This window comes from Rhopilema esculentum, chromosome 1, assembly GCF_057945365.1.
Source record: "Rhopilema esculentum isolate cy_ngs chromosome 1, ASM5794536v1, whole genome shotgun sequence".
Classification (NCBI taxonomy): domain Eukaryota; kingdom Metazoa; phylum Cnidaria; class Scyphozoa; order Rhizostomeae; family Rhizostomatidae; genus Rhopilema; species Rhopilema esculentum.
Window position 1 is genome coordinate 2704965 of NC_142815.1, and position 26503 is coordinate 2731467.

Genomic DNA, 26503 nt, shown 5'->3' on the forward strand with positions numbered 1-26503 from the left:
ACGAAGGGGGATTATTTTTTGCAAAAAATAGAGTTTTTTTCAAAATCTTTTGTTATGGATGTTAAATTTTCCCTTGGCCCCCCCCCCCCACTTTTCAATCTTTGTCGGAGCCCATGCACTGGGCTCGGTATGGAGCAATTTCCAGCGCCTTTGATTACAGAACGCTCTTTTCAAAACGAGGTCGTTGCAACAGATCTGCCTTCATTTTGTGGATCTCAAAATGGCGGTAAGATTTCTTTGAGCTAAATGACTTCTTCTATTAATTTCTACCTTTTGGCGTCATACTAGGGAAGAGATTATTTTCATTATACATCTATTCAGAGTATTTTCTGTTGGGTGAAGAAATTTACGGTTTTCGAGTAGGCCATACGTCTTCTTGCTATCTTGAAACTTGGCTGCATGCTCCATGTCATATCATACATGTTTTTCAATCTGGGAAAAGCTTCTTTCTTGTTCTTGTTCCCCTGCAAAACTTCTTATGGCCAGGCTGGGCCTGGTATCAACACCATCATTTGGCAAATATGTTTGCATAGTTATGAATAAAATTGTGTATCTTTTTATAATTGGGGTTTGCTCTCCCCGCAAAACATGCAAGTGTGCTATGACAGTTCTCAAAGAGATCTAAAGCGTTCGCAATTAATTCTAGCATGTTGTCAGTACGTAAACATTTTACCTATCATTTGGTGTGCAAACAGAAATTTTTTACAATATTGTGCTATTATGATGAATAGGGTGTGCAATTTCAAAAGAGCTAAGTTGATCTTGTTCGTTCATTTAGCATACTCTGCAGACAGCCAGGCTTGAGTCCACTGAAATGAGAGTTTTCTCCTGATCAAATATTTGTTTCCTAATCTAGGGATTTTTCCAGTCCCTATACAGAGTGAAGAACCCCCAATCAGGGGGCTAAGTTCCAAAACTTTCAATTACGAATACAGAGGAAAACAGAGAGCATAATTGAATCCAACATGACATTTTAGGGTGGAGGGTTCACCATTGTCTTAAAAAATTCATTGTCATGTTTTAAAGATGATAACACCAGTAAGGTAATTGCAACTTTTTCAAAGGGAATTTAGCTGCAGAGGCAAGCCTGTGTTTATTGGTAAATTGATCAAAAATTTTATTTTCAGGAAAAAAAGAAGAAAGAGTCTATCTTTGACTTATCAAAGTACATGGACAAATCAGTCCGAGTGAAGTTTAGTGGAGGGAGGGAAGGTGAGCGGTATATTTTGTAAACCATCTTTTCTGTTAAATATTTGCCCTTCATAGAAATTCTACCATCGTGAATTTTTATACTGGTTAAAAATATCTTACCAGATATCACATTGTATGTGAAACACAAAGTAACAACAAAGAATCATCCATTTCTGTACAACAAACATTCTCTAAAACAGACTTGTGAACAAAAGCTAAAATAAGATTACCAAGATGTTTGATGCATTATATATAGTATAGGACAAGCATACATATCCCCTGATGACCCCATTAAGCAGGAAAGTAGAAGCAGCAACTTGGATCCACCCAATTGTATACAGCAAAGGGTGTACAGCTCTTTCCTTACAGCTTGAAGAACTCTAAAACAGACCTGCAAAAAAGTTTGAAGTATGATATGCTGATAAATATTTAGTTTAGATGCAATCATACATGTCCCCTGATGACCCCATGATAACAGGAGTTGCAACTTTGATCAGTTCAATTCTATACAACAATGGATTAACAATTTCGGCAACAGCATCAAGCTTCTACTACAATTAACTTAACTGTTTAAGCTATCATCTTTATTGCAACAGTTGCAGATGTGTCTTATTTGCTTTTGTCTGCACTGCAAATCTCATTGTCACGGATTTCATTGCTTGGAGTGTGGGGGATTGCAGGACTACTGTTCCCTGGCATATTTCTATTCATGTATCATCTTCATTGCAAGGGTTGCAGGAGCATATTTTCTGCATCCACCTCTGTCTGGCCCTTAAATGTTCAATTTCAAGGGATGCTGTGGCTTTTGACACTGGGGGTTGGCGGACTAGAGTTCCCTTCTCAAACAAAAAGTTTGAAGGAAAATTTTTAACTACCTTGTCAGAACTCTTCATAAGTTTTTTCTTCAAAAAAAGAGAGTTTAGGAAATTTTAGCAGAAGTTTTAGGAAATTTTAGTCACTTTTTCAGAACTCATCAGAAATTTTTTATTCAATGAAAAGGAGTTTTAACCCAAACTTTTTCCTTGCTTTTTTCTCAAACCTAACTCCTTCATTGGATCCTTATAGCTACCCTTTATCCTCACTGGTTATTGAGGTAACAAATACTTTTTGCAGTTGTTTTTGTTTCTATTTCATCTAATTATCAGTTATGAATTGTTTATTTTTACAGTTTCTGGTGTTTTGAAAGGATTTGATCAACTTTTGAATCTTGTACTGGATAACACCACAGAGTATGTTCGAGGTAATGATTATCAATTTCCATCTGATACCAATTAATTTCATCTTTTTACTTTCAATTGCTTTCTCTTTTCAAGGCATTTTTGTTACACTGTTCAATTTTCCTGCCTATTTTCGTAAACTGACAAAATCTTTTTGCATTGATCCAAATATTTCCATTGAACTTAAAGGCAGTGTGTTTGTTATGTTAACATGATAAATGCCCTGGGAGGACAAGTATTGTTTAAAGCAAGCCTCAATTTTGCTAATTAAAACTTCACTTGTATTCCCAGTAAGGTCATGATTTGTAAAAGTTGATGTCCTTGTTTAATTGTTTTTTATGACATTGGCCCTACACAAAAGAGCAAAAGATAAGTAAAGTAAAACATGGTTGGAATCGTTATAAACTGCTTTTGTGTAGACAAAAGGAGATCGTTTTTACCTTAGGACTCCATTGGTAACATTCTTAATAGGCAAGCGACACTGATTGGTCAACCTTTACAGTCATGTGCTTGCGTTTCTGCTTGCCCTATTTCAATCCACAACTGGGTATATATGTTTCCTAGCGTAGAGTCTTCGATCTATGTTCTGACGTTTTAAACTCTGAAGAGTGTCAGACAAAAAGCTTTAGTTTACTCAAATGTTTGCTTTTTTTCAAAGCCAATTTTATAAGTTTTTTGTACAATAATCTTGCCTAGCACTCCTTGGGCCCCTAGTTTTATAAAGTCTTCTCTATTCATAGATACTGACGATTCATACAAGTTGTCTGATGAAACTCGAAAGCTTGGCCTAACTGTTTGCAGGGGCACTGCTGTCGTGCTTATATGCCCATTAGATGGTATGGAGTCGATATCCAACCCATTTTTGCAGCAAGAGACCTAAATAGACTCAATTCATTTGAGTTTAAAGATTTGAGTTATGGATGTAGGATGGCTGATAAAGGAACTGGAGGATGTTATAGAGAAAAACAGTTGAAAGGAAGGGGACACTTAGGCCATTCACTTTGTTGCAAAGGATCCGCCATTTTGAATTTACAAAAGACGCACTGTTGGGTCTCTAATAATAAGGAGTAAAAGTTAGAAGTTGAGTAGGCAGGGGGTTAGGGTCAGCGGGGAATTGGAGTAAGGTGAGAGTTGAAGCAACCAGGGGGTCGGAGTAAGACTGGGGGTCAGATTTATCAGGGGGTTGGAGTAAGCAGAGATGTACAGAGAGAAATTGAATTGGAAAACCTTCTTTAACTTATTAAATGAAGTTCTTGAAATTAGTTGTTGAGTAGTAGAAAGTGCGTCAATAAACTATTGAAAGGAGAAATGTTTATAGAAAATCAAACATTAGTGGAAAGCTAACAATGAACTTTCGCTCTCTATATAAAAGACTCATTTTCGCTGATAGATGATTTTTATACCAAGGTGAGAGGGATGATTATTAGAGACCCACGTGTGTAGATGTTTTTATTTAAAGTTTTAATTGTATTGGAACAGATTTGTACAAGAAAGCAAAGAGGTGCCAGTGACTATGTTTCTTATTGTTGTCAGCATCTTCTGCTTTATTTGATGGGCCCAAGAAAGTGTTAAAATTTTCAAAACGAAATATTATTCTTAGCTGTAATATTTTGAATGTAGTTCTAGCTAAGCTGCATTCTTTTGGCAATAAATGCCATTTCGCGGTAACTGTTGCTGCATTTTCTCGTAAGTTTTTGATGACGTCACAATTTGGTACTCTAAATTTGGATGACCGAAAGAAGAATTCACGGGCTTATCGATTATTCCTTGAAGTCAAACATGGCGATAAATGATAGGAAAACGCGGGTGAACTGTCTTTGCCACCGATAAGAGAGTCGTTTCCTGTGATATGCTTTTAAAAGTAGTCTCTCTTGTTATCATTTTACAAATTCGGTCCACCAAATGCTTCCACTGACCTAAAAAGAAATAAATTATTTGAGATTTATTCATAAAGATATGTTTATTATCATATATTTATGGACTTTTTGCCGGATCTTGGATGTACCACCTTAACTTATCATGGCGACCGTTGCCATGACACTAGGGGCTATCGCTTCAACTTGCCTATCAATCATCTAAACGGAAGGACGTTAGGCTGGAGTCTCTGCTCTCAGGAAACATAGATTGTCATCCCCGAAATCAGACATACTAAATGAGAATTTTAAAGTTGAGCTTTAGGACAAAGTCAGTAACAGTTTCCCAGGGACGGATTTAAATAACAATGATTGGGGGGGGGGGGTGTTAGAAGACATTAATTGGATTTTGGTACCACACCCTTCAGGTCACAGATAAATCATGGAAACGGCCATTTTGAAAAGTCACTTTAACTTCAAGGTACAGAAGATCTTGGAAATAAAGTAAAATTTTGTCATTTCTCTTTTACTACTGACTTTCAAAAAATGATTTCAGAAAAATTTCTCCGACAGAAAGCAAATTTTGCCCTGATATAAGCGTCCTCGACGTAAACCATGCTGTCATCTTGCATAACATAAAGCCTTTTAAGATATATTTCTAAAATCAGATTAAAAACCCGCAATGACGTTTGGGTCGTTTAAGACAAAACAAACTAGCATCCGTATTAAATATTAACTTGATATTTCCCAAGACTTCTGGTGTTTCCATCAATCAGTTATAATCAAACTAACTTAAACCCGACATTTAAAGGATGGTGAGCAAAAGGGTAGCTCAGTAGCCCAAGGGGGTCCAGGGTCACTTGAACTTTTGATGTACAGGGAGGTCCATCCGATAATTGAGGATAAGAATTTCCCTTGTGATAAATACCATGAAATGCCTTGAAATACCATGGAATAATTTTTTGCAGTTTCACGTGACCAGTTCCAGTTCACTTACATCTCCACAAACCCCTTAAAGTCTCAACTCTTTAAAAAGCCCTTCCTCCTTAAACGTCTGTTTGCGCTCTCTGTCCCAATTTTTGATCAAATGAAATGGATCCATAAGAGGTTATAGGGGGCTATGGTCCAAACATTTCCAACGGGCAGCTAAACCCAGGGTCATCGCTACTTACGGTGGGGTGTAGGGGTGCAGTGCCGTCGGAAACGAAATTCATATTGGGGGCGCTGCCCATTGTTTTGCTTCCATCCAGGACACTGTTATATAAAGGAAATATGAGATAGTGTGATAATTATTGGGGGGAGCTCAAGCTCCCCGCTACAGATGGCCCTGGGATGTAAATATCCCTTGGAAAAACGTATAGTTTTAACTTTTATTGTAAAAAGTAAATTTTTTTGCCATGTGTTGTTCTTCTTAAATACATTTTCAAATAGAAACTTGTGATGTTAGCAAACCGAATCTGGGCCCCCTCCCCCTTTTAGCACAATAGCTAGCCACGGCCCTGGTCACCAGGGGCGTAACTTGGCCAATAGTTTTGGGGGGGTGAAAAGGGTTTCTGCCCTGCAAAACTGAGTGGTGCCCTGCAGACCTAGTAGCAACGGTTTGTCTATAGGTTACTAGTGAAAGCTTTACCAGTGTACACTGGTCTTTACCAAGGACAAACTTCTAAGCAATAAAAACAAACTTGAAACTTCATTGCCTATGGAATTTCTATTTCTCTACGTGAGCGTAAATTGTTTTTTATATTCACTCCATTTAATGTTTGGTTTGCAAAATTAAGCTAACAAACAGCTAATTGGGGGGGGGGGGGGGGGTTACATGATGTAGGCAGCGCAAAGAAATTTAGCCCAGTGGGGCTAAGAGTCGAGTTTATTGAGGTAGGAGGACTGTTATACAACTTGTTTTGTCTGTCGTGCATCGTGTTTGTGGTTCGTTATCGTTAATGAGGATGTCTTTCGATGTTTGCGTCGGTCCATTTTGTTTGTCATCGTGCCATCTCTATTTTAGCTGTTATTAGTCCATTTGCCGTTAATTTGTGTCATTAGGGTTTTGTGTGCGTCACTCATGTTGTTAAAAGCGTATGTTCTTTGAGTGCAAGTCCAGTCGAGTCGAAGTTGTCGTTGAAAGAAGTCGTTATGTTGTAATCGTTGGTTGTTGCTAATTTATACTTTCACTATTGAAGAACCTTGGTTTAAAAAAAAAACGTTATTTTACAGGACCCACCATGGTTGGGTCCGACGTGAAGAAATTTTTTGAAATTATACCTTGTAAAAGGGCTGAAAAGCATCTTTCAGACAAAAATTTAGCAAAATACTATTGTGCTAAAAGAACTGATTGTTTATTGAAAATATAACTGTTTATTGGGAAAAATAAGGAGGGGGATGTCATGCTAAAACTCTAGTGTTAGACGTTGGGGAAGGAAAGAAACGGCAACCTTTCGTTTCAGATTGCACGTAGTTGTGAATGACAGAGGAAGATGTTGTTTTGATTGGGAGAATTTTTTTTCCTGAACAGAAATGTGCAGTTTCTTGTCTCGAGAAGGCCATGTTTACTCATCCAAAATTTAAACATTGCAATGATCCAGAAAATGATTTACTGAATTAATGCAAATAAAAGAAAAATAATAGAAATATACGTGAAAAAGTTAGCAATTAGTTGAAACAAAATCGGCATCTTAACAGTTTACTCTCTTTTTATTTCATGCACTGTTAAAAATTAATAGAAACAATGATAAAATATTCTTATCTTGACCAAAGTGAGGGCATTCAGCCCCCTATTCCCCCCAGTGACGCTGTGCCTGTCATGAAAATAGTTTACAACTTAAATTAATTTATATGGACTCAACCTTGCCCTCATAAACATTTGCATCAATCATTGCATCCATTGGCTATGACTTTCGGTAAGACATGCTTTCGCTTTGCTAATAACGGAGCTCTTCCTGACATACCTTTTCCGTTCTCTAAAATGCAATGTCAGGAAGGGAGGTTTATAACAAATATAATATTTCCATTTCAAAATTCGTGAACGGCCCTTTACGAACTTCAGAGGTGGCATTTCTGCGTGGCAACAAAGCTTTTCTTGGCGCCCTGCGAAATCTTCGATTGCCCTGCGAAATCGACTATTTTTTTGGATTGGGGGGGTGTCACACCCCCCCACACCCCCCCGGTAGTTTCGCCCCTGCTGGTCACCCCACCCCTGATTATGATTCATAGATTCCGATTATATTTCTCCAGCTTTTTGAAGCTCAAGCTGCGAGTTCTTGTTATTTTGTATAGAGCTTCATATGCCTGCTTGTCGCACAGACTTGGAGCTATTGTTTTAGAAACGCCAGGTTGGAACGGGTGACGTTGTAATTGTTGGTTGCCTGATTCAAATACATTGAATTGCATTGCTAAGGTGGTAGCGCCGTTATTCGATGAAGTCAAGAATGGCCGAGTTGGAGTCGTTGCTCACAAACCTGTAAACGAAAGATCAAGCAAAGATGAGGAAGTTAGTCGCTATCGGTGGCTCTATTTTGTTTTTCTGTCTGATTTTCTCCATGTATTTGGTTCTGGATCAGTTCAGTAGAGAATTTGAAGAAGATGAACTGATAAAAAAGGTTTGTGATTGTGTGTGTTGGTATTGATCAAGTCATGACTTAAATTTGTACCTGAATCAAGACCTATTTAAACGATATTAAAGGCGCCTTTTGTGTTTATCATACGGCATAATTGCGAGTTGGGCTGGGTTAGGATAGCTTTCTGTCAAAATTCCTTTGCATACAAGACATCGAATACTTTCGTGAGAAATTCTTTGCAAAATTTTTTGCAAGATCATTGTCTGTGGTTTCATTTGAAATCGGCAAGTTGTTCCGTGTATTTTTACAGTTTGACACTTTGAAATAATTTCTATTATCGGTAGGGATATGTCTGAAGTGAGCTCAACATTATTACTACGTTTTAAAAGCTTTTACAAGAAAGCCTGACAATAGCCCGATAAAAGATTGTGGGTTTCTTTACTGTCATAGTAACAAAAGCTTTTGTTATTTTTCTTTCAACATCGTGAGCCGTTGTAATATATTATGTAGCAGACAATACAAACCAGGGCGTCAGTATTTAAAGCAGACTCTAGGCAAAACGAATTTCAAAACTCTAGTGCTTTTGTACTTGGAATTAAATCCAAGTGCCTCCGCATCACAATTTCAGAGTTGCCTTTTTTCTTGTTTCCTTCAGTTAGAACATACAGTATTTGCAATAAGTCTTTCGTTTAATATATAAAAAGTTCTTGTTTGTATGTCTTATTGTCAGCAAAGCTGAATAAGTAGGGACAAGGAAATTTCAGTTAGTTTACTAAATGAAAACTAAACTGAATAAAATGTATTTTATCTAAGTAAATTGTATATATCTCTTCTTTTAGTTTATCATATTTCATTGTCCTTCTCATATTTAAAAGTTATTAAAGCATGTAGCAAAAAGATAAATGAACAAAAACTGAAAAATCAAAAGTTCTGTTTTTCATGCATTATTAATTCAGGTTTAATTACATTTTTGCTTTTGTTCTTAAAGTCACTGAAAAGGTTTCCAGAAAATTGTTCCTTGATAAGGTTTTGCATAAAGGCATTTATTCCATTAAACAATTGCAAGAAAATGACTGCTAGAAATGTTCTGAAATGTTTTAAGCTCCTCCAAAGGGAGTGGTTGAAGAATCTTTTATTCAATCAAGGCTTTGGACTTTGGATTTTGCCCTAAAGACCTCCCAAAACTCCAGTAATCTTAGCTTTGTGACTTCCCAGCACAACATCCCAACACACGTTCACATGGTCAAACAAATGTTAAAGATAAAGGTGATGAAATTTTCTTTGAAATATACGATCTATGTTCAGTAGGCGAAATGGTTATAGTTTTCTGCCAAAATTCTTGAATACCTAAAAAAGCTTTACCCTCCTTTGAAATTTCTACCTAGGCCTCTGGGGATCCCATTGAATTCTTTACTAGGTAAAGGCATTGAAATTCTCATCTGCATTCATATAACTCTAAGATCATAAGCTACAGAAACATGATTCATTTCTAACTGAAGTTCATTCATTCTAAGTTAATGAATTTTTTTATTTTCAGACTAAGCATACTTCGCAGTCAATAGGAAAAATGGAGCAAGCAATTCAGAATTTGGAAGAAAGGATGTCTGATTCAAAAAATGTTATGAACAAATTTGCTGTTACTGTGGAGAAGGATCACGAAAAAGGTAAACCAAATCATACCTTTGAAGAATGAAACTTTTAATAATAGAGGGGAAAGTTTTTTTATTATAACTCTGCTTATGGTATCTCCTATACTACAAGCATGGCTATAGTAACTGCTCCGAAACTGAGATTTGGCGAGATATATAGATTTTCGGTCTGTAAAATATGGTTTTGCATCTCTCAACCCCCCCCCCCCCCCAGGGAGAATGGTCAGGCTATGCCACTGACTGGACTTTTTGAATGTTATATTACTTGGTAAATTTTTCTCTTGTTTTCAATGACACCTTTATATAAGGTTTATAAAAGATTCTTGCCTTCCTGCATTGTACAATAAATGACAAAATGGGGGTCAATCTTTTGTGGGGCAGAAAGTTGAATATTCCTGCGAATTCCAACGATGAAGCTCAGTACCCTGATATATTTTTATAATAATTAAAAAGGTCGCTAAAATCTTGCCCCAGCATACAGGGCTTCATCAGAGCAAAAGTAAGTGATACAGAGACTATGTTTAAAAAAGGCCATGGTGGCAGGCTGCTTGATGAACTCCAAGGGGCTGCTTCTGGGGAAAAAGGTGATAAAACAGTAAAAAATAAGAAAGACCAGAAGATGCCAAGTACACACAACAATGAACACTTGAAGATTAAAGATTGCTTATATTTTGTCCCTGCATATGGCATGAGAGCAAAAGTTTCTTGTCATACGCAGAAATTCTTTTGTTATAAAATGTTTGCTTTTTTCAAAGCCATTTTCAAGTTAAAAAAAATTATAATTATTTTGAGACCCTATTAATCTAAGCATTTTAGGCTTTTTGCTTTGGGTGGGAAGGGGACCCGAGCAGTGGGGGTGCCCCTTGACCAGGTGTGGCTCCCAGATGTCCAGCTTTCGTGTAAGGAAGCCTTGAATGGAAAATAGAAATTAGGTTGGGTACTAGGAACGCCTAGGCTTTTAAAATGGAAAAATTTTCAAGAACAGCAAATTGCCATACAATTTTTTGTTTTGATAACAATTCTTGCTAGAAGTTAGTTATTGTAAATGTTATGTCAGATGATCTGTGTGCAAATTATGCCACCCGCTAGGTCAGCTGAATAATTAAGTCCTATGACACTGCTTTTAACATTTTATATTAGCATCCATTCACCACCTAGATAGATTAAATAAAAAATTCAACATTGTGCTCTTTTTTCTAAGAAACTAGGGAAAATGCCAGTAATGAAGTCTGTTTTGTAGGGCCCCCAATGATCCGATGGTTAAGCAAAAGTCATTCTCCCCTGATTTCTTGTAATACGATAGTGCTTTTTGCAATAATTTTTGTTATAGGTCATTAGTTTACCCTTGCTCCCACTTTTAAGCTCCTGTTTGGGCCCCTGTTATGAATTGAGCATGAAAAATTTTTAGACCTTCGTGTGCAAAAAAGTTGAGACTTCAGAAGTAGAATTGCAGCCTAAAACCCTGGCCAAAAGTTATTGGACTAGCTGGCAAATTGTAGTCTTTTTCAATAAATGCGCCCCCCAACCCCCACAGTCAATGTTGATACCCTTGAATCTACTCATTTCAAAAGCTGGCACTTCAGTATTTTCCAAATAACCAACATTGCTGCAGGGGTAAAGGGGGGGGGGTTTGATGACATTTTCGGGGTAACATTGCAACCTTAGTCGTTTTTTCTCCAGCCCACTAACCTTTTGGCCAGGATTGTAGGTATATATGCAAAAAATTCAATATAATTCGAATTCAATTTGATCCGTATACTACAGAAGAATTCTACACCAACACTGAGTGAGGCCTATAACTACATTTTTTCTTTTGCTTTTATAATGGACTAAAATGTATCCAACCAATCTTTTTTCAGCATGTCTTAGAGCTTTTAGATGTTGAGGTACTTCGGTATTATAGAATGATATGTTGAAAAGTTGCGAAGGGTATGGGGGTGAGAAAATTAACTGCCTTGGTGAATACTCAAGCGAGACACTAAAACCCTAATGTACTTTGGTCTATCATTATACAACAAAATGGTGCAAAAAAAGTCTGATCTTTCGTTTGTTTGCTGTCAATTTTTGAGAAGGGGCTCAGTTTGTTAGTAATGGGTGCGAAAAAATTTTAAAATCCTCACAGCAGCCGAAGTGCGAGCTTCTGTTGTGCCAGAGAGGCTTTCAGGATTTTTTTGAAAATATTTGGATCAATAAAAGATTTGAAAAATGAATTCCTTCTCGTGTTTAGACTTTTACCAACAGACTTTTTGACAACATATTTTCTGTCAAGAGGACAATGGTGGTAATGTTTGCCCGCACCCTCCGTCACCAAGCACTAAACACTATCTGTCACTGGGTCATCGTAGGATGGGGAGATCTCTTGAAATCTGTCAGCTTTTGGTATTACAAATCTTATTTAAGCTATTGAATTTGAAGGTGGCATGCTATGGGGGAAAGGTATTTCACAACTTCTTGCGTCAGTTTGTTTGTATCAAATGGCTTGGTCCTGAATTTTTTAACAAAACCACATTCATATAAAAACGATTTTAATTATTGAAAAACGATATCTTATCATTCCAATATCTTAAGTGGTCGCGAATCTTTTCCATCAAGCGAGGTTGTAAGATGAGAAATTTATCTCAATGATGACTTCGACAAATGGGCGTGGCCACTAACCGTAGATATTCTTTTTTTGGCCCCGTATTCGATATCGAACGTTGGGGAATGCACTGTTAGGGGCGCATCGTCCTGGGCCATGGCATTGTGTGGTAGGGTGGCAAGTTCCTTTCCACGCCACTTTTACCTCTCTAGTATGTTACGGCTAGGTACTCATTTTCAGCTGAGTGAACTGAGGGCCGTCCGCGAGCCGGAATCAAACCCGGAGTGCTGGCATGGCAGTCGAGCGTAGATATATGATGATAATAAAAATTGTTTTGGGAGCGGTAAGCCAGGCTGGAAACTTTGTTGCGCGCCCACAATATATTGCCCGCGCACACAATATATTGCCCGCGCACACAATATATTGCCCGCGCACACATCTGCGCACATTTCCATGTTGACCGCACGAGATCCCTAGATAACTACATTTGACATTATTAACTCTAAAAAACAACTAAGAGTTTATTATTTCAGTGGCGCAGTCTGAAATTTCCAAAGTAAACTTCTCCGCGCAAGAAACAAAGTTTCCAGTCTGCGGATAACAAGACCTCTGAACCTATAGTTGCGGTCTTATGGGCCTAATCTCCCACTAGGAAAACTTTCTTGGGTTCCTGCACTTTATGCAAATCTCCTAAGTATGCACTAATTTCATCATTTCCAACGGCCTCGCCAAACATGGTGAAAAGGGGACACGCATTTTTGGGGAAAATTATTGATTGCCAAACAGTTGGCTTACAAATTAGCTCTGAGAAAGCCCTGTAAACCGGGGAAAATATCAGTTACATTTTATTCTATTGTATTCATCTTTTTTGTTTATTTTCGATGCGTGACGGTATTCCTTGTTTTCATTACTTTATCTGCTTCGCCGCATATATTCTTTTGGAGTCAGTCGAGCACTTCAGCTGCGTTCGCATAATCCATTTTTTACATAGACTTTTGATTGTCAACCAACAAAATGTTGTTAGTGACGTACTCTAGGTTCCAGGCTTCCCCAGTTTGAAAGTTCAAAGCCAGGGGCAAATCACTGTCTAAAAATCTCGTACACTTTGTTGGAAATCCTATTGTTTTATCAGAAAATTCCTGGAACTCATTTTGTTTTCGTTGAAATCTCGTATATATTTTTCGCAAAAGGTGGATAATTCCTCGGTTCAAAGCATGGTCCTGCTTACTGTCTGTACGACAAAAACGGAAGAGTTAATTGATGATCATCATAATCATTATCATTCGTAATAATTTTGTCTTGTTTCTTGCAGTCGTTGTCAAACCAGATAGACGTGATGATACAGTAATAATGAATCATCCAAAAAACGTTAGACCAGCAAAGAAACAAACACATAGGAATAACAACATGTGCAAATTTTCAGATGCCCCGTCTGGAAACTCTGCCGATGTTAAGGTAAGTGGAGTAGAAGGTACAGAGCCGGGGGTTGAAATTTATTATCTGAGAATAATCTTCTACAAAATTGTGACCCAACGTCTCAATAAACGTCTATAAGATATTGCAAAATTGTAGTAAGAAAAAGTGAACCATTTTATACCCTACTCAAGTTTTTCTCCGGTATTTCTTAGATTTTAAAGGTAGGGTGATGGATAATGTAAAGTGTAATTTCTTGTGTTGGTCGAAAATAATGCAAGCAGAAGAATGATGGGTTTACAGGGGGTGGGTCACGTGTAAGGCTGAGGGACAATGTTGTGTTGTTGTTGTTAAAACGAATTAGACTTGGTAGTATTGCTCAAGAATCAAGATTTCGCGGTCGCCATTTTGCCAGACACTGTACTCTAGCGATTGGTAAACAGTTACCTTATTACTCGCAGACTGTCCCGCACAATATGTTCTGCAGACTGTCCCGCACAAATGACCCAGCCCCTTTAATTAGTTTCTGACCTATCGGTGACCACTAGATCTGACGTAATTTAAGACATCTATTAAGAAAACTAGTTGCTTCTGCTTACGAAAATAAGGATTTCGGTTGGAATGTAGACAGAGTTCAACACTCTTAAATGAAAATACGACCTTGTTTGCACAGTAATTTAAAGATTCCGCACCAGTATGTTTTGCTAATTCTGGATTCTCTTTATAACTATTTTCTAGAACTTTCCAATAGGAATGTTAAATTTATTGTCAAGCCAAAATGTCAAATCTGCAATTACTGAACACTAACTTCAAACATTAACCTCGTGAGACAACGCAAAAGCTAGCATGTCAAAGCTTGATCGAAGTATATAACTCCACTTTAACTAATCTGTCCTTCTTTTTAGTAGGATTGTTATCACGTGGTGTTATGCTAACCTCTTTTTTGTTTGTAAACAACATTTAATTATTTGTTAGTTCACAACCTCACTGCCACGCTCTTTCTAGCTTTGCTCTCACGACTCCTCCAAGTAATGGGTACAATTTAACCTATCTTCAAGCTAGTAAAATGTTTGAACATGTTTAAGCTGAGAGGGAGGGGGAGCTGAGGGGGAGGTAGAGAGCTGAGGGGAGGTAGAGAGCTGAGGGAGAGGTAGAGAGCTTAGGGGGAGGTAGAGAGCTGAGGGGGAGGTAGAGAGCTGAGGGGGAGGTAGAGAGCTGAGGGGGAGGGGGAGAGCTGAGGAGGCTTAACCTCCCAATAGCTTCCAAAATGAACATAAAAGCATACATTTAACCTATCTTCAAGCTAGTAACATGTTTGAACTGTTCAGAGTTCCCTCTTACTCCAAGTTATCATAAACAGTTTAAAACCGAGCGCAGAATCAAACGACTCGACAGGAGGTTGATAAATAACTGATTCAGGAATCGCGGGAGGGGGAAGCTGAGGGGTCCTTGTTCTTGTTGTTTAGTATGTTAGCACACCAAAAAAATTTTAAACCCCCTCAGTCCGTAATATGTTCTACGGTTCTTGAACTTATTTAGAAATGTAGATGTATTACTTCCTGGTTGATGTATTACTTCCTGGTTGGGGTAGGTGAACAGTTGGGTTGTTGTAGGAGAGGGTGGGGGTCGGGGAAGGGGGGAGGGGCCAATGAGGAGGGGGGAGGAGATTTTTTCGAATATTGATGACTCACAATCAAATGCGACAAGAAGTGATACTGTCGAGTGTTGAGTCCGGAACAGCCCGGGTGGGTTTTTAATCCGGACTCGAGAATGAGTAAGCACATGTAAGGAGAAATAGCGGAGTCTTGTTATGTAATCGAAATAATCCAAATTGCAAATTTGAATTTTCGCGCCCTTTTTAGATGCTTGACGTGTATGATGAGCTACCGTTTGTCAACCCCGATGGAGGAGTATGGAAGCAAGGCTGGGATGTGAAATATAAAGATGATGCATTTGACAAAAACCAATTGTTGATATTCGTTGTTCCACATTCCCACAATGATCCAGGTGAGTCTAGAATTGATCACTGGTGACGTCATTGAAATCTATTTTTAGAATTATTGTATTTTGACTTCGGTTAAATCTGTTGCGAGTTGATTGACATGTATCAAGTTAAAATACTGAAGTCAAAAATTACTGTTTTAGGCCTGGTTTCGTAAATTTGGAACCATAACCAACTTAAAGTGTTGATTAGGCCCGAGTGCTTATATGGATAAAGCAAGTTTAGTTTAGACATTAATAAATTTTAAAAAAACTTGATTGGCTGTTGAATGTGTCAATCTTCAAGAAGAATAAACTTGGCCGTTTTGTAGGGATGTTCTGCTGTTGAAAGAGCAAAGGTCAAAGAGCAAGTGGCCAAAGGACAAGTGGCCAAAGGTCGCACTTTGACATTAGCAATGGTTTCAAATTTCGATTGATCCATTTCATCTTCCTAAGAAAGTTACCAACAATAATGATAATAATAATGATCATGTTTTTGTCAACAGGGTGGCTGCGAACTGTTGATCAATATTACGAGGTGCAAACGCGACATATTCTCGATAATGTTGTCGATGCTTTGTCGCAAAACAGGCGTCGTAAGTTCATCTGGGCCGAAACGTCGTATTTTTCGATGTGGTGGAAAGATGCAGACGAAAAGAGAAAACGACAGGCAAAAAGGTATGTCCGGATTTTTTTAAATAAGGTTATTCCCTTTTCAAATAAAATGTCATAGGCCATAGGCCATATTACCAACTAATATTTAGTGAAGACAGCATAGAGCTATTATCATGTGTTTTCTGCATTAATGCATTTCTGCATTTGTTACCTAGCAGCCGAAGGTAGTATTTAGGACACTGAGATACAGTGCTTATTGAGAAGAGTCCTGGTTCTTTCTTTCTATGTGACCACACCTCACATTTACTCTATTCCCCGACAGAGCGTCCCCCTCGAATGGCGTCCCCCTCAAAATGCGCCCCCCTCAAATGAACATCTCTTCGAATGAATACCTCCCCTAAAATTATTTGAAATGAGAACCCCCCTCGAATGGACGCTCCTCCCTTTTGCTAAAGATTTGCAAACGAGCATGCAACGTCTAAAGTCTATTTTTAGTTGTTTTTTCTGTGTTGTATTGGGCTGTATAACCTTATTGAAGTATTTCCTCTAAAGAGCCCCCCTCTCGAAAGAGTGCCCCCCTCAATAAAACACTCCCCTCGAATTAGCATTCCCGAATGAGCGCTCCCTATGATGGTGATTTGCAAACGGGTATTCAACATCTGCAGTCTATTAGGCGATGTACTATAACCTTATTTGAACTTTATGTTCCGTTCCCTAGAAAATCAACATAGCGCCCCCCCCTTTAATGCATCCCTCTATTTATCGTCCCCGCATAAACCGTATTTCTGTTGTATATTTTCACAGTCTAATCGACAACGGACAGCTAGAGATCGTCACAGGTGGCTGGGTTATGAACGATGAAGCGAATACTCATTACTACGCTATGATTGACCAGCTCCTCGAGGGTCATCAGTGGCTGGAAACACATATTGGTACGCCATTTGCTTATTTATTTACCTCACTGCTTGAATGAGTCTATTTACTCCCACTTCATTTGTTGCGTTCTTTCTTTTCCCTATCGCTTGATTCTAGTGAGCATTTCAATGTAGTTTACAGGGCACTCGATGACTGCAAATGTTTCAATAGAATTGGGCCTAAGCAGGGTCCCTGAGAAACTCCAACTTCAACGTTTCTAGGTAGCATTTCAGTGTAAGTTTCAAGTGAAGAGGACCTCAACAGGGTCCTTGTGTTACCCCCACCTTCGATTGTTGCGCTTCTTCTTTTCCTATCATTTGACTGTTTCTTGTTACAATTCAAATGCGATTTACAGGACGCTCAAGGGCTGTGTAGGTTTCAAGAAAAGAGACCCTCAACAGGGTCCCTGTGTTACCCCACCTTCAATTGTTACGTTCTTGTTTTTACTCTATCGTTTGACTGTTTCTAGTGAGCATTTCAATGTATGAATGCAGTTTACAAGACATTCATAGATTCTGCAAGTTTCAAAAGAAAGAGACCCAAGCAGGGTCCCTGCGATACCCCATTTTCCAGTATTTGCAGTAATGGTCAGCATTTTGAGGTAGTTTATAGATGGAGGTAGATCAGCATTTTGAGGTAGTGCAAGGAGGGCGACCGCCCCCCAATACTTTTGAGGAAAATGGTCTTTTGTTCTAAAACAATGGAAAATGTGACGTCGTCTTATTAAAACAATAGGCTTGCCCCCCCCCCCAATATTTGATCAAGTGTCCGCCCCTGGTGGAAAGAGAAATAGACTGAAGTAGAATGACTGGTGGGTTACCCCCAACTTCAATACTGTTTACCATTTGTTCTTTGCTAGCTCTCGGAGTTTGTTTTCAGACATTTTGATGCCTTGTTAGTATTTCGTTCATGTGTGCCCTTTGACTTTAGTCAACAGATCCAGTATGGAAAAAAAATATTAAAAGTTTTGTTTCAAAAGTAGTTTTGCTTTCCAGGAGTAAAACCATCCCATGGTTGGGCTATCGATCCATTCGGACACACGCCAACAATGGCCTATATTCTCAAACGTGCAGATTTTAAAGGCATGTTGATACAGAGAACACACTATGCAGTGAAGAGATATCTTGCAAAGAGAAGGGACCTCGAATTCATGTGGAGGCAAAACTGGGGTTGGTTTATTTATTTTACATAATTTACGCATTACCCCGTTGATTTAAATTATCTCTCTGAGGCCGCTCATCTATCGCCAGATGATACTTACATCTGATACATCTATGGCTATAAACGTAGGAAGCTTTGCATAGATGGGGGGGGGGGGGGTTGGGGCAGAGGTAAGAAAAAGAGTAAATATTTTTGAATAACGTATAAGAATAAATATTTTCCCTCTTTTCTTAAAAGTAGTGGGGTAGTGGGGAGGAGGTACGTTAACCCAGTGGCCAAGGCTCCTACGTCTATTTGTCAGGTTTCGTGGATTTTATTATTTATTGTTTTCGTTTGTTTACTAATAAAATATCTTATTTGCAGCCAGTTAAGGCCTACTACAAAATTAAAGTTAAAGATACATAAAAAAGTCAAAATTGATACATGAAATAATTTTAATCTATACATAACCGGCAGAAATATATATTTACATTTTTTTATAGTTATTAACAGCTTTTTCCCTGTTAAGATATAAGCAAGGAGACAAAGTAAAATGCAAAATGGCCGCCCCCTAACGTCATATACCGCCAGTTGCTGTGCAATGAAGCGTGAAGAGGCCCTAAATGCATGAAGCAATTCACAAGCTAAAGAAGTTGTGCGTCGTGATCAAATGTTTAACTGTTCTGTTTTGTTCTGTTTTACAGATAAAGGCTCGTCAACGGACATGTTTTGTCACATGATGCCATTCTACAGTTATGATGTTCCTCACACCTGTGGCCCAGACCCCAAGGTACGTGTTTTTCAATGGCCTAGCAAATTGAAGCCTCCTTCCAACCATGTCTAAGGGACCCCACCAACAAGGACTCTTGTATATTCTCTTTTAAATAATTTTTTTGGCTTTCATGGAATTTCGATCTATGAAGATCATCTGCCTTTAAAACGATTTGAAGTCCTCAGGAATACGCGAGTTTTAAGGAGCCGAGTAGAATCATAATCTTGTTTAAAGATGTGGTTTATATATTTCTTAAGCGAGACATCAAAGAAGAAAGACATTTATAAAAACTTTTAATTTTGATCACATAATTATAAAGAACAAGGCGAAATCAGTCAAATTTGCAAAACAGATTACTGTTATTTTGGTTTTGCAAATAAAGTTATGAACAGAGACCAAATTACAGAGGTTTGGTGGGGAAAGAGCCTTTCCTCAGAAGAGCCTTTTCTCCATAAGCTTATTTGACCGATTTTGAATAATGAGAGTGATTTCGTACAAAATTTTTAGGAATTGATCTTTATAATGTCACCCTTTAAGAACTTACAATACTTATTAGTTGGTCCTAAGTAGCATCGTCTTAATCTACCCTGTTAATATCATCTTTCAGCCTGCATTAGGTGCTTGTTTTAAATTAACTATCCGATGTTTCCTAGGTTTGCTGTCAATTCGATTTTCGGCGTCTGCCTGGCGGCGGAATGTTCTGCCCGTGGATGGTGGCGCCGGTCGAAATCGGCGACCACAATGTGGCCGAAAGGCAAGTACATTATTGAATTTTATGGTCCAGTTTTTGCACAATTTGAAATTGCCCTTGAGTTCTTGCTGCCAGCTAAATTTACACACAACTTTTCGTTTTTATTTTATATCGTTATGTATTTCTATAGGGTTTTGTTTTTTGAAACTTCAGACTTAACTATGACGTCACAGCCATGCTGTCACAACGTTATCATATGTTCCAATCGAAAGTTCGAAAAACGAGAATTCGAAAAAGTTCGAACTTTCGAATGTTCCAGTTATCGAAAGCTCAAATTATCGAAAGTTTAAATTATTAAAATGCCTCCCCTTTTTGGCGATTTCAGCAAGTTTTTTCACAAGATAAAAATTACGGAATATTTAAATTTCGTCAACATTATCAATACATTTTCAGTTTCCCTTTGCTAATGAACCTATTATTCGCTAAATTAGGATTGCGCTAAATCTGTGCCCACCAATTTTCGCTAAATTTAACTATCGCGAAAAAAGTTGGCCTAAGGCAGGCTGTTTTGCTTTTTCAGTTTAACAATATACAAAACATATTTATTTTCGCAGTTCGAGTTATGGAAAGCTCAAGCAGTCGAATTAGAGGATATCGATTTTAAAAGCTTTTTTTATCCTTACAGAGCGACGACCTTGCTCGATCAGTATCGCAAAAAAGCACAACTTTACAAGAACAACATCGTTTTAGCCCCCCTGGGTGACGATTTCCGATACGACGTCAAGTTTGAGGTCGATAAACAATTCTATAACTATCAGGTGAGAGTAATAAATTAATATAAGTTATCGTAAATATGGCATTAATATGCGTGAGGTATGAATAAATTTGCATAAATTAACCAGAAAGGAGCTGAATGTCAAGTATGGGTAATGTAGGTCGCATATTTCTAGGGGTGTACCGGATCAGGATTTTCAGAATCCGGCCGGAACCGGATTTACCGGATTTCTTCGTGGAATATCCGGCCGGATTCTACCGGATAATCTGACCATTTATAGAATTTTCAGTAATAAAAAGTTTTGAGCTACTTTGCGAAAAAATGTATAGCGAGAAGATTAAAGAGACCTATTCAGGGTTGCCAGATTGAATTTACAAACGAAGGCTAGACTGGTGAGCAATTTAAGCCAAAATGCTCATAAAAAGGCCAAATCAAAAACTCTCTCAAGAATCCATCGAGCAGGCACTGGTTATATTTCTACGCTTGTGCCTGTTAGATAATTTCTCAACTTTGATAAGAATCTTACTTTTTTCCAAAACCCTTTGCTAAAATCAAGATAATATTTAGGTTAGGTGATAAAATTTGAAATTTCGTTAACACTTTGTAGTTAACTACTAATTATTCTATGAATGTAGTAATTACTTATTAATTTTAGACGTTCTGCTGAAAAGGCCAACAAGGTCAAATTTAAGAAGTAAGCAAAAAACAATTTTTCCAGGCAATCTAAATCTAAAAACCAAAAGTGAAAAATTTGGCCGAAAAAGCCAATCTGGCAATCCTGGACCAAATTTGTGAATTATATCATCCAGTCTTCCTGTTTCGTGATGACGAGCACTTTCATTTCAAATCTGTTTTCAAGGCGCTTGTTTTATCGTCGATCTTGTTTAGTTCTGGAAAATCCATTTTTTAATCACTGTATGAAGGTAGTCTGACTTGGTTTTCCAAATTTTTTTAGTTATGATTAAAGTTCTGGAAAATCCGGCAACTGGCCGGATTTCGGAAACAAATCCGGCCGGAACCGGATTTTCAAAAAATCAGCGATCCGGCGCCGGATTATCCGGCCTACCGGATATCCGGTACATCCCTACATATTTCTTCCGTTAGGGAAACTTGAAGTAGAATTTGCAATTGTTTTTGTTTCTACCCAGTATCCGAAGGTAGTTTTTAGGACACTGAGAAGCTATACTTAACGTGCAGTTTCCTGGTCCTTCCTCTCAATGTGACCACACCTCGTGATTCCTACGGCTGGAATTACAGGAAGCTGGCGACTCTCCCCACTCTGGGTGAAAGTTCGGTCATTTCAGGGACCCGAACCTCAGAACCTTGGATCTGATATGAGATTTTAAGAATTTGAGATTTGAGGATAACCGAGGGTTTTGTTCGTGTTGTAATTTGCTACTTTTTGTAATCGCATTCTTTGAGTCGAATCGGAATAAGTTCTTCATGATATTTCAAGGATTCATAACCCGAATTTGCTATGAAGGAGCGCAGGCACGTGTCCTTGTTGAATATCTATTGATAAGCTCTTACTAGTTTAGTTGTTGATTGTAGTTAGTAGCTGGTAGGGAAGCAGGGTACCCCCATAGATTATTTCCCAGATATCTCCCCTACAGCAGCCTCACATTCATAAACCCTAATAATTTATTGGAGACGAATTAGAGAAAACCTAGTAATGGGGAGGAGAGGAGTTGGCTTTAAAATAGGAGATGTTGAAAGCTTTTTGGGATGACTGAATTTTCTTTTCAAAACTGCAGTTAGTGTTCCCAGACTTTCGTCTGCTGTTAGTGTTCCCAGACTTTAGTGTTCCTTTCAAAGCTGCGATAAACTTTTTTGAGACCTCATTTCCTTTATATAGCCCAAGCCCTTCTAAAAGAGCAATTTTGGCTCCTCCTTTTGCCTCGCCGATCCGACAGTCTCAAACAGTTAATTTGATTTTTTTCAATCCTCTTTATATACTCTTAATTTTATATCGCTCCTCCAAGTTTCCAAACTGTCCAAAAAGCCTTGAGGAATTTCTCAGAATTCAATTTTAATTCCAAGAGATTGCTTTCCAGCGACTGATTGATTACGTCAACACTCACCCGGAACTAAAAGCAAAGGTAAATTTTAATTTTTTTCGATGCAAACATGAAATGGTTACTCTTAAAGTCCTCTTTGATGCTGCAATGCAATAGGCAAAAACTTTTTTTAATAGTTACATTACATATATGAGTTCAGCACTGTTTGTATACCGATAGGCTGCCGGTTTACAAAATTAAATAAACACACAATTAAGTAACAAACATAATGTTTTTAATTAGTGATGCTAGAGAAATTGTTTCTAGTGTCAATGGCAAAAACTTTATTCCGTTCTCTCTCTTTTTTTCCTCTGTCGCAAAGAGATTCATCAAGCTGTCTATAGCAACACATATTTATTCTTTGTAAAAGCTCTGAATTACGTTTTTATTGACAGTTCTAGCCAGTGGCGGTCACATGAGGGGGGGGGGGGGCAAAGGGGGCGCTGGCCCTCTAATATTTTGGAAGTAATGATCTTTTGTTCTAAAACAATGGACGAATGTGATGTCTTCTTATCAAGCCACAAGGCTTGCCCCCCCCCTCGCCTCCAGCACCTTTTTTCATGTCAGCATAAGTACTGTAGGAACATGTTTGATAATGGTTGATTGCTTCCTATATTATCACTTGTTGACGTGAGGGGTTTTAAGATATGATTTAATGTGTAGAAAACATGGAACCAGTAAGGGACAAGTTTACCTGATGAATATACTGACTGACTTACTAAATACAAAACTAGGCGTATATGCAGAAAGTGAATGGACAAAACATATGAATGCAAAAATGCACTTATGTAAAAATTTGTACTGATATGCAAATTAGACAAGGTTGACTGTATATCTGCCCCTTCTATTCCCCCTTACAAGAGCATTTCAACATATTACCTCCGTATTTTCTTTTGTAATTTCCAGATGCAATTTGGTACATTGGGTGATTATTTCAATGCTATCTGGAAGCGGACGGGGGCTAAACCAGGTGAAAAACCGAACGGCCATGTGTCACTTGGTGGTGACTTTTTCACTTATGCGGATAGGCAAGTTTTGATTTTCTGCATGTCAATTTTAATATTTAAAATTCTTCACAATGCAAATAACTAAGTAAGTCTCTCTATTGGAAAATTCCGAAACGATGAGAAGAGTTAAATTTGTATCCGGACATTGATTTTAATGTCCGTCCTTATTTTTTTTCTTCCTCCGCCTTTCATTCTTCTTTGTTGAATATTAGAGAAACTGTTTGTTTCCGGGAATATCTCTTAACTCGAAACTTCGTTTTCCCTGACGTCTTTTCAATATACCCTTTGTTTTAAATAGGACCGAAATGAGATTGGCTTCAATCGTAAATAGGACCGAAATGAGATTGGCTTCAATCGTAAATAGGATCGAAATGAGATTGGCTTCAATCGTAAATAGGATCGAAATGAGATTGGCTTCAATCATATATAGGATCGAAATGAGATTGGCTTCAATCGTAAATAGGATCGACATGAGATTGGCTTCAATCGTAAATAGGATCGAAATGAGATTGGCTTCAATCGTAAATAGGATCGAAATGAGATTGGCTTCAATCGTAAATAGGACCGAAATGAAATTGGCTTCAATCGTAAATAGGACCGAAATGAAATTGGCTTCAATCGTAAATAGGATCAAAATGAAATTGGCTTCAATCGTAAATAGGATCCAAATGAGGTTGATTTGAAGTGTAAATAGCTTCCCACATCGATTTTAAAGTGCCTGTGACATGATTTTTTTATTTTCTTAATTGAAGCGTTGCACTGCTCTTATAGTAGATCTGAACTTTTTTTTAAATGAAAGCGTTTTCATATTGAAATTAAGCAAAATAGTGCGGCCTAGCCAAGTCGCTTTATCATCATTCGCCGTTCTCTTGTGACGTCACTGTCTGCTCATTCTGAAAACCAAGATGGCGAATTTTGGCGTAGAAGATCGCCAATAACTCCTTCATTTCTCACGAAACGTAAAAACTAGCCTCAGAAATGAAAATAAAAGGCCTTTTTACATAAGAATAGATATATAAACCCATAAGTACGAAAATCATGTCACAGGCACTTTAAGTCGAGCCTATCATAACAAGACCCGTTGATTCTCTTTTTAGGGACGATCATTACTGGAGTGGCTACTATACCTCACGATCATTCTACAAACACATGGATCGCGTCTTAGAGGCCTATCACAGGTACAACTTATTTACATCAAATTCTCAGCTTCTGGCTTTAAAATCTTCGTGACTTGCATATACACGTCAGAACAGTCGCCTGGTTATCGAAGATATAATGTAAATTCACGGAGAAGATACAATTCATCGAGCTTATTGAAGACCCGGAGCACCATCTGACATTATCCCAATGTGCCAATTAGGCTTAAACGCGCAATGTCCTGTGTATTTGGTTTCTTTGCAAAACCTTGACAAAGCCCTTTTACGCGTGAAACTCAGAGTAGCAACTTAAAACCACCCTGTCTTAACAGAAAATAGCTTACATGTTTACTTTGGCTAACAAGATTTCACCAATAATTTCAATTTTTAGCTTGGGTCTTTTTCTTTAAGTTGCCCTTTGTTGACGTTGATGTTGGCCTTGACATTGATGTTGTTAAGAAGTGAGCTTTTGATGCTTAAACATTTTATCATTTAGAGCGGCGGAAATTATCTTTACGTTGGCACACGCACACATTAAAGCAGACAGACCTGGCCGAGACTGGTCAAACAATTTGTTTATAAGACTTGTACAAATCAGAGCTGATCTTGGTCTGTTTCAACACCATGATGGCATCACGGGTACTGCCAAAGATCACGTGGTCATAGATTATGGAGAAAGGTAGGTTCTGGTGCTTTTGCTTCATTGCAAAGTATTATGACCTCTGACTTGCTGACCTTTAATTTCAATGACCTTTGACTTGTTGACCTTCAATTTCAATGAGTTTTCACTTGTTGACCTATTATTCCAATGACCTTTCACCTGTTGACCTTTACATTGAATGAACTTTGACTTTTGTCCATGACTTAATCAAGCCCAAGTGTTATTATAAATTGCAGCTTTTTCTTGGAATATAGTACGCTGGAGCCACTAGTGATAATTTCTGTATAATATCTTCAAGTTTTGTGCGAGAAGAGAGAAGATATCTTCAAAATTTTAATTTTTGAATATTTTGTTTTTTAGATTGTTAAAGGCTATCAGATCGAGTCAGCTTGTTATTGAAAAGGCTACACATGTGCTGCTGAGCAGAGGCAAACCTAAGTTAAATGATGCGGCTCCGTTTCACTTTGTAAGTAGCATCATTTAAATTTTTAATTAGGGTTAATGTATGGTCCAAACAAAGTTCTTTTTAAAAGTTTTTCTAGGGTATCAAATGATTGTCCCCCTCCTGATTGTTAACCGTTTGGTTTTTTTTCTTTTTCACACCCCCTCCCCCCTCTTCCCTTCTCATTTCATCCCTTAAGCCCATTCTTTAGGCTCTGATATCACTTAAAGTTTACAGAGTAAAGTTTATAGGTTACAAAGGTCGAAGGGGCAAAGGTCCAGGTTAATTTTGTAGTTTTAATAAATGAACGAAATTCTAGGGTTAGGTTATGATATTACTTGAAGTATATAGAGTAAAGTTTATAGGTTACAAAGGTCGAAGGGGCAAAGGTCGAGGTTAATTTTGTAGTGTTAATAAATGAACGAAATTCTAGGGTTAGGTTATGATATTACTTAAACGTTATACAGTGTAGAATCATGGGTATACAGTGAGGATGAGATCGTTATGGGAGTTGAAATCTATGGAGTCAGGATTAATTTTGAGATTGTGTTCTAATAACCAGTTAGGGTAGCTTAAGCCAATGCAAGAATAAGATGAAGGGACAAAGGTCAAGGGGCAAAGGTCAAGGGGATGATTAGAAACTGGTCAAGAAATTAAGGTTTGAAGTTTAGTTGGATGCTTGCCATCTATCATTGACAGAATTAATCTTCTTTAGATTTTAGCAGTGCGTAAATAACTAGTTTATTTTTTAGATTGATACAAGAATGGGTCAAGGCGATATTCCGATTAACGAGCTTGTTATTGTCTCAAATCAACCGAGGTAGGCTTGTTGCTGAACTAAAATGACGTCATGCCAA

The 26503-nt window shown here is 37.9% G+C and overlaps 2 protein-coding genes across 2 annotated transcripts in view; both read left to right on the plus strand.

Moving 5' to 3' along the window:
* Nucleotides 1-159: 159 nt before the first annotated feature.
* On the plus strand, nt 160-3919 carry LOC135690346 (U6 snRNA-associated Sm-like protein LSm7). Its single transcript, XM_065207864.2, has 4 exons — nt 160-226; nt 1128-1212; nt 2360-2431; nt 3149-3919. The coding sequence occupies exons 1-4, from the start codon at nt 221-223 to the stop codon at nt 3286-3288; spliced, it is 303 nt and encodes a 100-aa protein (XP_065063936.2). The 5' UTR covers nt 160-220; the 3' UTR covers nt 3289-3919.
* A 3729-nt stretch (nt 3920-7648) lies between these two features.
* LOC135690200 (alpha-mannosidase 2) overlaps nt 7649-26503 on the plus strand; it is a 34004-nt gene continuing 15149 nt past the window's right edge. Inside the window, exons 1-16 of the mRNA XM_065207682.2 lie at nt 7649-7857; nt 9353-9479; nt 13355-13497; nt 15318-15462; nt 15942-16113; nt 16855-16982; nt 17961-18134; nt 18810-18895; nt 19531-19631; nt 20254-20386; nt 22398-22442; nt 23307-23428; nt 24505-24585; nt 25040-25222; nt 25565-25670; nt 26399-26466. Of these exons, the coding sequence (XP_065063754.2) occupies nt 7741-7857; nt 9353-9479; nt 13355-13497; nt 15318-15462; nt 15942-16113; nt 16855-16982; nt 17961-18134; nt 18810-18895; nt 19531-19631; nt 20254-20386; nt 22398-22442; nt 23307-23428; nt 24505-24585; nt 25040-25222; nt 25565-25670; nt 26399-26466 (1931 nt within the window). The 5' untranslated portion in view covers nt 7649-7740. The remainder of the gene's footprint in view (nt 7858-9352; nt 9480-13354; nt 13498-15317; nt 15463-15941; nt 16114-16854; nt 16983-17960; nt 18135-18809; nt 18896-19530; nt 19632-20253; nt 20387-22397; nt 22443-23306; nt 23429-24504; nt 24586-25039; nt 25223-25564; nt 25671-26398; nt 26467-26503) is intronic.